Genomic DNA, 13939 nt, shown 5'->3' with positions numbered 1-13939 from the left:
CAATAGTCAAGACCTCCACAGGACCACCACACCACAAGTCTGATTAGGGTAGTGGATCACCCTCAGTGCTGCTGTGTCTGATCCACTCATGCCAACTCAACACTAACATATCCCCATCAGTGTGACTGCAGCTCTGACTGAGAATGATCCACCACATGGTGGTATATGGTGGTCTTGACTATTGGAGAAAATGCTGAAAGGAGGCAAACAAGGTATGTACAACAATACATGGACTAGAGACTTTAATTATAGAAATACAAAGTGCTCCTTTAAAGCCAGTGGAGCTCTGAAAATGGACAGCAAGTATAACAACAAAGAGGCTGACTCCCTAAATTAAACCCAAAACAAAATCCATACAATTAAAACTTCTGAGCAATTTGAAGCTAAAGAGAATTACATTATAAGTTGTGGGAACTAATGAATAAAGTGTCCATCCGTCTATCCATCCATCCATTATCTGTAAGTGTTTATCCAGTTCAGGGTCACGGTGGGTCCAGAGTCTACCTGGAATCATTGGGCGCAAGGCGGGAATACACCACAGGGGGCGCCAGTCCTTCACAGGGCAACACACATACTCACACACTCACACCTACGGACACTTTTGAGTCGCCAATCCACCTACCAACGTGTGTTTTTGGACTGTGGGAGGAAACCGGAGCACCCGGGGGAAACCCACGCGGACACAGGGAGAACACACCACACTCCTCACAGACAGTCACCCGGAGAGGGAATCAAACCCACAACCTCTAGGTCCCTGGAGCTGTGTGACTGCAAATAATGTGTCTCCACAAATAAAACTAAACACTACAAATCATGGGAACTAAAATTACGAAAATGTGGCCACAAATAAAAGAAATATCACTCGACCTGTGCCGTCCACGCTGGCGAAAAGACCTTATTTGAACATTTATGCAGTGTGAAATGTGTAATAACTCTAGATGTATAGGGGTTAGCAGGAACTAAAAACGATCTTCAAGCTGTAATGATTCTGCAGGAAAGTGTGCCCAGTCAGTTTGACAACCCACAACTCAACAGTTCAGTTGACTACCCCATTTCTTTCCTCTGGCCCAGCCCCACAGAGGCTGTTTGTGTCCAAGGACTAGTCAGGGGCTCTACTTGCCTGGTAAGTTGTTGATGTATCCGCCGTCCATGAGCAGGTTGCCATCTTTGGGGTCGCAGAGGGGCGGCAGGTACCCGGATAGGGTCATGCTCGCCCGCACATAGCGCCACAGAGAGCCTGCCATGTGGGGGGAGGGAGGGAGGAATACCACCTCTTAATAACAGCTACAGAGCGGCTACGAAAACGTGCAGGCAACCTGCCAGCAAGTTAGGTTAGTGGCACACAGGCCAGTGGAGGGAACAAGTGATGATGGTCACCCTGTGGATGGCTTGTAGAAGGCTGAAGAATATCTGACCACCAGTGTGTGTGTGTGTGTGTGTGTGACAGAGAGAATGTCAGAGTTATCACTGATTTTGTGAGGTAGAACAAAAAAACACTGGCTCTGTGAAACACTCCCTGATTACACTGACTTATACATATTCTTCACCCAATTAAGATCCTAAAGAGATATTATGGTTAACCTCTATTATACTGATAGGTCTGTTATATTGTTGATTTATATATACTGTGATTTACATTTTCAGCAGAGAGGTTTGAAGAGCCAGAGCTTTTAATGACAATCTCAGCGAACATGACGGGTTCAGCCAGCCTGTCCTATCCTGCAGTAATAAGAATAACCAGCAGGGGGCAGGAGAGGTGTGGCAGCAACATGGATTGGAAGGAGAGAGGGGGCATCATAGAGAAAGAGAATAACAGAGGCACGTGATCAGTGCGTGGAGAGAATACAGGGCAAATTGTGTGCCATACATCTGAACTGCACCTGTTAAGTAGCCATTCAGTTTGTCTTTAATTGAACTTATGCCTTTTTACTGTCATTTTTAGGATCCAGAATGCACACAATGACAGAGCGCTTGAGTTTTATGATGTGTGGTACTGTCAGATAAATGTAAACTTGGGTACAGAAAGAATACTGTGAAAAACCTGAGACAAAGCGAAACACATTTGGATGCATTCATGCAGAGAAGGATAGGGAGAGAACTGCCAAGGAGCATAACAGTTAAACATCAGTAGAAGATGAAAATAGAGTCTCGCAGTCTGAACAAGCATATGCAAATTTAAATGAACTAATTAACAATAACACCAAAATGCCTGACCCTGTTGTAAAGATGGGCTTCCACGGTGAAACCACCTGCAAAGTGCCTTTTAAAACTTGTGACCTGGTGGAATGACCACAATACGTAGACCTCATGGAAGATGCAGTGAAAGAACTTGAAACATGAGTGGTATGGTCTGATGTGGTATGCACTGATCTTCTACTGTGGCAAAGCTAAAATGGGGCTTGAACTTGATCCCAGAATACAGTTCTGTATTCTTCGGTATTTGTTCTTAACTCTTTTAATCATAGATGCATATACTTAGGAACATTACTGTTGTAACATACCTCTTCGCATCGGTCTCTGGGTTTTATTTTAGCACCTTCCTTGATGAGCTCTCGCCCCTCGCTGCCGTTGTATGCTTAGCTGAACCTATGTGTGCTTTGAGGTCCTTTACACTTTTATTTGCTACACAAAACATGGGAATTTCTTTTTTAATTCATCCGAGAACTTACATTTACGTTTCGGCATAGCTGCTCGAGATAAGGGTAGGTACATGAGCTTTGCCTGACGTAAACAAGGACTACTGACGTGCAGACTGAACAATTAAATGTTACAGCGAAGGTTATCGACCAATAACGGTAGCTCTACAATCAGACCGTCCAATCAGAAGATTTTAGGCTACATCACCACGCCCCCTTCTCACTCAAGCGAACCAATCGGAGTAGGGGAGGGCGGGACTAGTTTGTGAACGAAACGCTTCTCGAAGTTCTATGTAAGCTCTAGAAAAACAAAATCCCGGACGTTTGTTAAATTCCGCCAGGACATTTTTTTAAGTCTAAAAAAGAGGACATGTCCGGGTAAAAGAGGACATCTGGTCACCTTACTCTACACCAACACTACATATCAGTCCACATCCCTTCTCAAAGCGTTCTACAGCCACAAGCAAAAGCATAGTGCTTCCAGGTTAGGGCTTAAACTGAAAAATACATGCAGAAATAATGTGTCCAGTAGATTCAGATAACTTGCATTATTGTTCAGTCAGAGAACAACCGAAATGTGGGTCATGCAGTTCTAATTTATACATATGTAAGGGGAAATGCTGTTAAAATGTAACAGGCCCTAGAAAATGATTTAGGGGAATGCTTAAAGACAGAAGCAAATTTAACATTGCTAAAAAAAATCAAGCTTGACCAAACGTTAACTTCCAAAATAATGGATGCAACTAAACAGCCATTAAATAAATTTGGTATTGCTAAGCTAACGGATGGTTGTAGGCTTTTGTTCACTCTTGGCCAGTAACATCTGTGGTCAGAACACATATAAAGAATAGCACTGTGTCACTCCCTTCCACTCATTCTCATGTAGGACACTTTAGTCTTTCCTTCCAAACCATGGGTTCCCAATGTCCGACTGGTCAGTAACAGGTTAATACCAAAAACAGAATTTGAAAGAATGGGGAGGTTGTGGGTTGTTTTTTTTTTCCCCTGTTTTTTTTCACTTTGAAGAAGCTGGTCACAAGGTGGGTGATGTTTGGGGGGAGAATTTTCTGACCTGGGACATTGTTTACATAACAACCATCCACGAGGAGGTGGCCATCCTTGGGGTCGCAGAGAGGAGGTAAATAAGGGGTGTAGGAGGCACTGGCTCTAACATAGCGCCACACACAGCCTGGCAAAAATGAAGATGAAGAGGAAATCAAAAACGGACAGGATAGAGAGAGAGAGAGAGAGAGAGCATTTACACTTAAGGGAAATGAGAAATCAAATGTAGGAGAAACAGATTGTGGAAGAGATAAAAAAAAAGGTAAAAGAACAACAGGCAAATGAGTGAGAATATGGAATGAAGAGGAAAAGAATACCTCCTGTCCCCAAATGGGGACGATTTGTACATGACACAGTATGAGATAATGAAATAATGCTGAAGCTGTCACTGAAAATTATAATAAGAAGTCAAAATAATCTACAAATTCAATTCAACTTATACTATAGATGCTTTTGAATAATACAAATTTTATCAAGAGTTTTCTATTGGCTGCTAAACTAGCAATTTCACAATTTAAAGAAGAATTTATGTCTGATCTAAGGTATGCTGTGTATATTCAGAGATAGTTGTTAGCATATAGCTGTGGTTAGAGATGACAATGCCAAGCTCAAGAGAAGCAGGAGAGAGAGAGTGAAAGAAAAGTGGTAGAAATAGACAGATATATATATATATATATATATATATATATATACATACACACACACACACACACGATAGAGAGAGAGAGAGAGAGAGAGAGAGAGCAAGGTTGTAGGCCATTTAGTTAAAAAGACTTAACAACATATAAAACCAAAAAAATGATTTTTTTTTTAAAATCTTTTAAGATGTTCTTTAACATCATTCTATCTTATTGTGGCCTTATCTGATACTTAAATAAGTATATGCCTAAAGTTTTCAGCACATTAAGATAAATCTACCTGGTGGTTTAGGCCACTTCATACCGATCTTGTAACATGTATGATGAAGAAAGCATGTTAACGCATGTACAGAACCTGATCTATGACCATCCTTTGATAAGAGATGAGGTCAACTTGACACACATTGCATGGTGACGAAACTGTGCTGCAGAAATGTTTACCATGTGGATACACTGTAATTGATCTTTGAACAGCCTGTGATTTCATCTCCTTGGTCATGTGTAGGAATTAGAGCAGCGGTGACAGCAAAGCTACAGCAGGAGTCAGAAGGGATGTTAAATAGAACAGTGGGGATGATATTCTGGATCCTACTACAGGGAAACCTTTCTCTTCTCTAACAGCAAAACAGGTAGAAGCTCTAATGTCACACCTAAGAACACTGATGGCTATTTAACAGATGTATAACAGACAGAAAATCTGACATTGAAAGTATGGATATGGACGAAAAAGAAAAGATGTGCCAAATGAATGAAATTGGTGGAATATGGATATCTACCTCATTGAAGCACATTTAGACAGAATACAATGAAAGGAGGTGACAGACGTTAAAATAAGAATGAGAGAAAAAAGGGGGTAAAAGAAATAGGACAAGCTTCTGACTTGCAGTTAGTTAGTCATGCAAAGTACAATCTAACATGCCGAAAAGGTGAGCCACTGTGACTGAATGACCATGTGCAATCCCCAAATCTATTGAGTTATTTTGCGAAACTGCAAAGCTTTATTAACATGATTTTGACCCTTTTGTAACAAGTCAGTGAAAAAGTAAACTATGCATAACAAAAATCAGCGCCATGTGCCATAATCAATTGATTATAAAGATTTGAGGATATAGCAATGTTCAGTCATCCAAAGAGTACACATCAGTTAGTGCTGTATTCAGTAAATGCATTTATGTGTTGGTTGATGGTTGGTTAAATAGGCAAATGGAATGACCATTCATCAGATTTCACAGTGTCAAAAAAGTAGCCCAATATTCTTATTCTAACCCAAACAAACAAGAAGTACACATCACAGAACATGCAGCGTCATCTCTTCCATTATTTAATGTATTTACTAAACAAGCCTTCACAAACCATAGTTTAAAGTCATTAAAACATTTCCTAACATCCATTTAAGTTATGTTACATGTATTAATGCCTCAAGTGTCTTCAGACTTCAATTAGACAACTTACGTAAGGCCCTACATTTACTTCATTGGTTTGTAAAACTCAGAAGGTCCTAACATAGAGCCCTGTAGAAGCTCTTAACTCAAAATCAATGAGGAAAATGTTTTATGATAACTGCCGAGTTAATAATTACTGAAATACTGAATACGTTTTTAACAGCTAATCCATGACTGATTGAAAAAAGTGATTGCTTTTACTCACCGTCTTTGTGTACCCGCATTGCAGATGCTGTGATGTCAGTGGTGACATTGAAATAAGGCAGCCACAAGTCCTGCAAATGTATACACAGTATTAATCTGTATGCAATCTATTTGGCAAAAAGGTATTTTTCTCTTTCTGAAAATACTTTGTTTTCCTCATTTCATCTCACCTCTATTTGCTTATCCTCAAATACATTGGAAATGCTGGTGTTGAAGGCAGAACCAGAGAACATTGAGGTAATGGGATAAGTTAGATCCAGGACCGTTTTGAACACTGAGTTCATTGCCTGAGGATGCAGAAAATCATGTACTTGTTAACAGACGGTTCCTCTCCTGATCTCAGGTTGACCTATATCACTGGCCCCACCAAATTAACTTAAAATGGTCTTTACCTTTGACCACTCTCTTGCTCGCTGCTTCACGCGAACAGCGCTCCTCTCCTCTGCATACAAAGCACCAATGAAAGAGCCGATAGACGTTCCACCAACTAAATCAATGGGAATTCCGGCCTCCTCCATGGCTTTGATCACACCCACATGAGAGCAACCTCTACATAAACAGCAATGGTCACCATCAGTGTTCAGAAATTTTTAATAAACTTGAAACTTTTAACTTTTAAGCTATTCATAATCTTATTAGAATGTTTTTTGAGTAATGATATATTATGACCTACATATGTAATGTGCATTTATTTTCTGAGATGACGCTGAGTAACACTAAACAACAATCAGAGATCTGATGCCAAAAAGCCAAAAATCAGTCACCTAGCTCCTCCACCTCCAAGTACCAGAGTAATGCTGTTTCCCGTGAGGACTCGAGCCAGACGGGAGAAATCGCTATGTCTGTCTGCAGTCTTTTCAAATACTTTTTCATACACCTCTCTCTGTAATACAGACAAAACAAAACCCGCTTCAAAGATTTGAATATGATCTGCAAATTACAAATACATTATAGCATTAATATTTCAGCTTTGATCTCACAAGATTAAAGGTAGCACTATTACTATGAGTACAACAAGCAGGAAAAGTACATCGAAATTCAACATTGCTCATATGGTAGTATGCTTATTATGTGAATTACATGACAAACCATTTAATATTTGGAAGAGGTCTTTACCAATCTAGTGGGGCTACGTCGTGAGAAGACTCTGCGGGGGCATTTGAGATGGAGATGACCAGAGCACCAGCTACGCATGTTCAACCACTCAACAGTTCTGGAGGGGCCTGGCCCATCTTCACGGTGCAGCAGAATCAGCTGCTTCAGTGCCCTCACTGCTGTGTTCTCCAACATCTGCTCCAGCTGTAGAGAACAACATCATCGGGATCAGCTGAAAATTCAATCAATGTTATTCTCATAACACATCATAGGTATTAGGGCTGTAGAATTTGTAAATACCCCAGGTACTTTGAAATATATTTAAAAAATCAGTAATATGTCAAGTTCAACTTTAAAATTCATAAACTTTCAGGTTTACATGAATACAATGATCCATAAAAACACACTACGAAAAACTGTAATTGGATGATTAACCATTTAAATGAATGATCATTGTAATATGGTAGTAGCAACCCTCACAATCTACACCCTCTTATCCAAGTAAACTAAAAATGTTAATTCTGTTATAGATGTAGGGTAATGAAGCATTAGGAATCTTGCTATTGGATTCTTATTGGAACCGTGTAGTCTTCCCAAGCCTGAAATCAACCCTAATCTGCCATGTGGAGGATAGTTTTGCTACTGTGTAGTATAATTACCGAGAAAACATATACTCACCTGACCCAGGGTGGGCTCCTGGTCCCCTAGACCAACGATGAGAATACAGTCCGCTTGCCTGATGCAGCGCTGTGTCCAGGGAGTCATACTGTTGTCTGTCTGATAAAGAACTATCCTGTTGATGTCTTCCTGTTGAGCCAGCCAACCAGATAACCTGTATTCATGAATGCTGAGAGAAAAGACAGAAACAGAAAAGGGACATTGGTATAGCCAAAAATGTAGGATTGTAGGACCTCATACAACCTGTTCATGTATGTTATCATTCTCACCTGTCTAAAGCAGAAGCTCCAAGTCTCTCTCTGATAATGTCACTTGTTAACAGCAGGGTAGGGCCTAACATCACATGGAGAGTTTATTAACATTGCACTGTCCAACTCATCTGTATACAATCTAATCTAAGCCAACATGTATGAAAAGCAGAATGTATCTCATGCATGTGACTTTACTTCATGCAAATAAAGTTCCATAATGGTATTAAATATAGTATAATAATAATAATAATAATAATAATCTGCAACATTTCCTTTAAACTGTCAGTGAGCAATACCAATATTAATGATGGACACCATTTGTTAGAGCTTATTAAACTTCCAAAGGTACTATTACCCAACATTAAATGTAAGTCACATCATGTGAAGTTCAAGCTCAGATTCTACACCTAGAACTAAAACAGTTTTACATGTCACACCTATGGCGCTGAGGGCATGGCTAAGCTCCAGGTTGAAGGCATTGATTGGCACTTCATCACAAACTGGAAGTACAGCTACAGTGGAAAGGTTACTGGCTGGATTGGTGACATCAGGACTGCACGCCACCGTGGGCAGGCCCAAAGCTGAGCCTGGAGAAAGAGCATTCACGTGTTAGATAAGGCAAACATGTTTTAAATAGTGATGAGATGTTCCTTAAAAGTCCCCATTTTAACCACAATCTTTCTGCACTCATAAATATATCAGTAATGTCTCCACAGAGGAGAAGTTGTGGGCAAGTTCAAAGCTTTTAGTTTCATATTGACTCATTTTATTATGTTGTCAGCCCGAAAAATATATTCTTTACTCACTTGAGAAAGGTCCACGAGTCTGCTGAAGATTTCCTAGAATCTTCTGACCCAACAGATGTATCAGCCGTGTAACAACCTGCACACGTATATAAGTGTAAAGATATATATATATATATATATATATATATATATATATATATATATATATATATATATAAATATATATATATATAAACAAATATTCTGTCCTATGCAACCCAGGTCAAATAACATGATTTGTTAATAATACTGCTTTGTAATACTTGGCAAACATAGCATTCCTATTAATTTCCTGCAATTATTTTAATGTACACATTTTTAACATACATTACAGAATGCAGCATACCACAGTCCCCAAGTGGCTTAACCGAATATACCGTTACGACAAGGACACTCGGGGGATCGGTTTGGTGTAAACATTTTTCATTTTGAGCAAGAATTGATCGTGTTATGACGAGTTAATCACAGAACATATTATTGAAAAACTGCTCGCTGAGCCACTCTGAATATACATAGAACTCTATGGGAGCCGAAATCCTCCCTAGTTCCAAACAAAACTTCATAACTCAAAAACCGTATTTTCAAATGTTCCCATATTAACCGGTGCTAGAAAGTGGAAATTTCCCTACCTTTTAAAATTTAAATGAAGTGTCTAGATGAAAGTATAAGGAAGTTATGGGGAAATGTTCGGCTGAAAAGTGAAAAAAGGCTTTCCTGGCAGAAGAGCTAGAGTGATGATGACATCACGCACTCTAACCATCTCCCATTCAAGTGAATGGAGGGATATTAAAGGAGGGATTAAACGGGATGGATGAGTGTGAGAGGTCCAGTTTTCGACGTGGTGGGTCTCGGTGTGCACAGGTCCGACCGTCTGAAATCTCGTGTCCGTAGCTTCAAAATTGACCGAGTTAGAGCAGGTTGAAATTTTGGCCAATGCATTCCTATGGGAAAAATTCCCACTTTGGAAGCTCGTATTTCAAAAAAAGTCGGATCGCTCCAAAAAGCACAACCAACCCAAGTTCGCATAGGATCTATGACCGTGTGAAGTTTCATTTTGTTTAATTAAACTAATTAAATATATTTAGATATATAGATTATGTTTTAAATATTACATTAAATATTCTTATGTAAAGAGGAACTGCACTTATTTTCAAATCAATAAAACGTGTACTTTTACCAGGTTCGTTAAACAATTGATCATGTATTTTTACCTCAAACAATTAGATATGATTGTATATTATTTAGTCCACATTATAAGAAGCTATATTAAATAAAATCATGAAGCCTCTTTGTTTTGGCCTAATACCTGAGGATAGCGTCTCTTGATGTTATTCAGTGTTCCTTCTGGAAGTTTGACCAACTCTGTGTCTCGGACTGCGTGCACTGTAGTTGCCCGAGGCTGCCTAGTTAATGCCTCCACCTGAAAAACAGGTATACAGCACAAAATAATATAAACAGTAACTATAAACAAGACCCACAATATAAGAGAAAGTATCCTCTCCAATTACAGAAGCGTGGTCATCTCCATCTTGTCATCTAAACATTTTAAATCACAATTCAGCATTACACCAGGGGAGTAATAATGGGAGAACATACAATGTCACAGACAGTTAATCAAGGCAGGGACTGAACCCACAAACCAAGGATATTGGAGCTGTAGCGCAATGACTATGCAAATGCAATTTGTTTTTTATTTTCATGTATGAATAAAGGTTAGAAGGACATTAGAAGTAAAGGCAATGTAGTAAATTTAAGAGAAAAAACAAGACAAACTGTAAAAATAAGAAACTGAGATAACATTGTTAGCATTACTCCCCAGAGTCATTTAAACTTAGTACAGACAGTGCACAGATGCATATTTCCAGCACCCAAAATTAGAAAAATTACATATGTTTCAATGGAATTAGAACTTACCACCCCAATGAGATCTCCTCTCCCATACTCCCCAACCAGCTCCTTCTTTCCATTAGCCTTCCGGATGACAGAACGCAAACGTCCATTCAGTACAATGTAGGTGCAATCTGACTGGTCATCCTGTCTATGGAAAAGCAGGTCAATCAGGTTTCATACAAATGTATCCAGGGCCATTCACTAATATTAGTAGCATTAACAAACAGTATTTAGTATGGGTTGTTTTGGGATACCTATAGAGTGCACGTCCAGCCTCCACAGCCATCCAGTCTATAGCAAAATCCATTTGCCGTACAAAAGCAGACATGCGGATGGCCACAGTGTGAGCTGCACTTAGGACTACGCTGGGTTGTTCCCGCATTATCCTACACATGGCAGGAAAGAGCACACAAACACACCAGCAAATACTGCGTTAAAGGTGACCAGCTTTTGGCTTTAATTAAATCCTGAAATTTGGCTTTTTTTCATAACACATTTCATGGAGCTGATCCCATCAAGAAACCTAACAATGACCAAGCAACAAATGCACCAAGTGTCACACAGCATCTTAAAGGCTAAGCACCAGCCATATGAAAGTGTCAAACATATAAATACAGTGGAATTTGAGTTCCTAACTTGTGTTTATTTATAGTCATAAAACATGTTATTTCTTACTAAATCAAGGAATAAGGTTTAAAAGACCATTGGTATTAGTTAATTGTTAGTTAATTGGTGTTAGTTAACTTTAGCTTGACTTGCAAAACCCGGTGGCTCAGATTATACTCGGCTACATAGCTGCATTATGGAGGTTTATAGTGTCGGATGAATTTTAGTTCGACTTCGATCACATTTACAAGAATAACGGTATCACCACCTCTAAATTTGAGTTTAGCTTATTGCTAGGCTATTGTCATGAATAATGTTGGTTATTTAGCTAGATACTGTCATAACAGTCAGTCATAACGGTGTTTTACCGCAGCGTGGTTCAGCTGTTGTCCACCAGTGATGTCACGGTTGCGTTCAAGAACTTCTCTAGCGAGCTAGGGTTTTTCTGTCAACTTAATAAAATTGTTAGTTTTAAAGCAAATTAAGCATGCTATTTTCATTTAAATTCATACTTATATATGTCAGTAACTAAAATAATGTGAAATATTCATGGAGGTCCATTAAGTGGTGCTTAGCCTTTAAAGAAAGCAATAAAACCTATTATCAGGTGTAAGATCCGAATGCCAGGATGCTACATCAGGGACAGCTGGACCAGTGTGAATTGTTAGACAACATTTCTCAGTCTAGTCCAGGTTTCTCTTGGTAAAATAAGTATTTTCTTCAATGTACAGAAGATTATGTGAACTTTTTAAATGAATGCTATGAACTCCTTGTTTTAACTAGGACGCACTCATAGAAGTCAGACTTGGAAATCTTGAGGAAGGTGCAATCTCGGACAGCTCGGATGGTGAAGATTAATGGCTCTCCGGTCAGCACAGCCAGCTGACCCACCATCTCACCCGGCTGTGTCACAAAGAGACACACATCCTCTTGCTTATCGATCATGCGCTGATACACGTGCAGGCAGCCCGACAGCACAAAATGCAGACTCACATCCTGGAATCAGAGATAAAGAAGAGAAAGAGAAACAAATCGTGTAAACTAATTAGAAAGAGGAGAAAAGAGAAATAGGGAGTAGAAAACATGATTCTAAAATTATGCACATCTATTTTAGTGATGATTCATCCCTATGTTGATATGACTAGGTGTAATTCAAAGATCCTGAGCCATGTCTACCTTGTATTATATAAATGAATATATAAGTCAAATACTGCCCTCGTAATTCATATTCACATATTATTAGCATGCTTTCTCTAAAGACCTTTACAGAGTTCAGTGGTTACAAGATTGAAGGATGGAAAGTGAAGGAGTACCTGGTCTCCCTGTCTTGCCAAAACAGCACCAGCTTTGGCATGGTGCAGGGTTACACGCCCATTCAGGAGAGCAGGCTCCTGATAAATGACAATGAAAAAAAGAGGATGGAGAAATGTAAGTGCAGGGTGGGTTTAAAAGCATAGACTGTAACACCCAAATGTCTACAAATGTGCTAATATATATATTTTTTAGTTCAGTTAGGGACATAATGTAGCTTATGGCCCTCAGTAAACACTGTCCAAAAATTATTCATTAGATATAAAAATAATTATTCAATTAAGTTCTTTGAGAACTCTGCCTTGTGTACATGCATAAAACTCTAAAGACACATAAGCTGTACCTCAATTCTCATAAGTTTAAGGATCTCCTTCTGAGCTTCCTCAAACAGGGCAGCGTTGGGTCGTCCTGGTAATGGACCAAAAATATTCTCTTGGCCTGGCTCCTCCTCTGGGTACAGATACACACCAGATGGTACATCATCTACTGTCACTTTCCTCTCTCTCTGGTCCTGAGACTGAAAGGAAGATACACATCCACAAAGTGGTAAGCTTTATCATATAGTGCAGATCACCCTTTTATTTATGTTTACAAACAAATACACATAAAAAAACAATTTACATCATTCTATATTTACTTCATCTAGTTACTGAAGTAACTGCCAGTTTAACGAGTAAATACGTGTATGTGTAAAGTGTGTCGAACCCGTGTAAACGTGGGAGGTGTTGGTGTTCCATCTTCAGCAGATACAGAAATTCGACCTCTCTCATATGCCATGTCAAAATCTGAACGCAGACTCTTTTGCATACCTACAAAACACATACACACACACACTCCACATTTGCAAACCAAGGTGTGTTTCAAGATGTCTTATCTTGAGCTAGCTGTTTAAGATAACAGACATCATATTCTGATCTTTCTGAATCCATTTCCCACTGGTATATTTTCAATTCAGGATAATGCTACGTAAATGTGTACCTGGTAATTTCTTTGCAAAGATATGCAGCATAGATAATATACAGGTGCTGGTCGTAAAATTGAAATATCATGAAAAAGTTGATTTATTTCAGTAATTCCATTCAAAAAGTGAAACTTGTATATTATACTCATTCATTACACACAGACTGATATATTTCAAGTGTTTCTTTATATTTCTTTTAACTTGATGATTATAACTGACAACTAATGAAAACCCCAAGTTGTTTCTCAGAAAATTAGAATATTACTTAAGATCAATACAAAAAAAGAATTTTTAGAAATACTGGCCAACTGAAAAGCATGAACATGAAAAGTATGAGCACGTACAGCACTCAGTACTTAGTTGGGGCTCCTTTTGCCTGA

The 13939-nt window shown here is 39.0% G+C and overlaps 1 protein-coding gene across 3 annotated transcripts in view; it reads right to left on the bottom strand.

Annotated features, from left to right (window-relative positions):
* Positions 1-13939, bottom strand: part of pnpla6 (patatin-like phospholipase domain containing 6) — a 34498-nt gene that overhangs the window by 7344 nt on the left and 13215 nt on the right. For 2 of the 3 annotated variants that reach the window (XM_066661176.1, XM_066661178.1), the window contains exons 13-29: positions 13304-13407; positions 12942-13115; positions 12601-12678; positions 12078-12283; positions 10936-11067; positions 10706-10829; positions 10098-10211; positions 8813-8888; positions 8444-8593; positions 8025-8088; positions 7756-7924; positions 7099-7281; positions 6747-6865; positions 6375-6531; positions 6153-6269; positions 5984-6053; positions 1121-1237 (exon numbers count right to left, since the gene is read on the bottom strand). In XM_066661176.1, coding sequence (XP_066517273.1) covers positions 1121-1237; positions 5984-6053; positions 6153-6269; positions 6375-6531; positions 6747-6865; positions 7099-7281; positions 7756-7924; positions 8025-8088; positions 8444-8593; positions 8813-8888; positions 10098-10211; positions 10706-10829; positions 10936-11067; positions 12078-12283; positions 12601-12678; positions 12942-13115; positions 13304-13407 — 2154 coding nt within the window. Of the gene's footprint in view, positions 1-1120; positions 1238-3708; positions 3826-5983; positions 6054-6152; positions 6270-6374; positions 6532-6746; positions 6866-7098; positions 7282-7755; positions 7925-8024; positions 8089-8443; positions 8594-8812; positions 8889-10097; positions 10212-10705; positions 10830-10935; positions 11068-12077; positions 12284-12600; positions 12679-12941; positions 13116-13303; positions 13408-13939 lie in introns of all 3 variants that reach the window. The other variant, XM_066661177.1, reaches the window with a different exon arrangement.

This window comes from Hoplias malabaricus, chromosome 2 (genome assembly GCF_029633855.1).
Source record: "Hoplias malabaricus isolate fHopMal1 chromosome 2, fHopMal1.hap1, whole genome shotgun sequence".
In the NCBI taxonomy this organism is placed as follows: domain Eukaryota; kingdom Metazoa; phylum Chordata; class Actinopteri; order Characiformes; family Erythrinidae; genus Hoplias; species Hoplias malabaricus.
The sequence above is the reverse complement of the archived record's forward strand: the minus strand, read 5'-3'. Positions and strand labels throughout refer to the sequence as shown.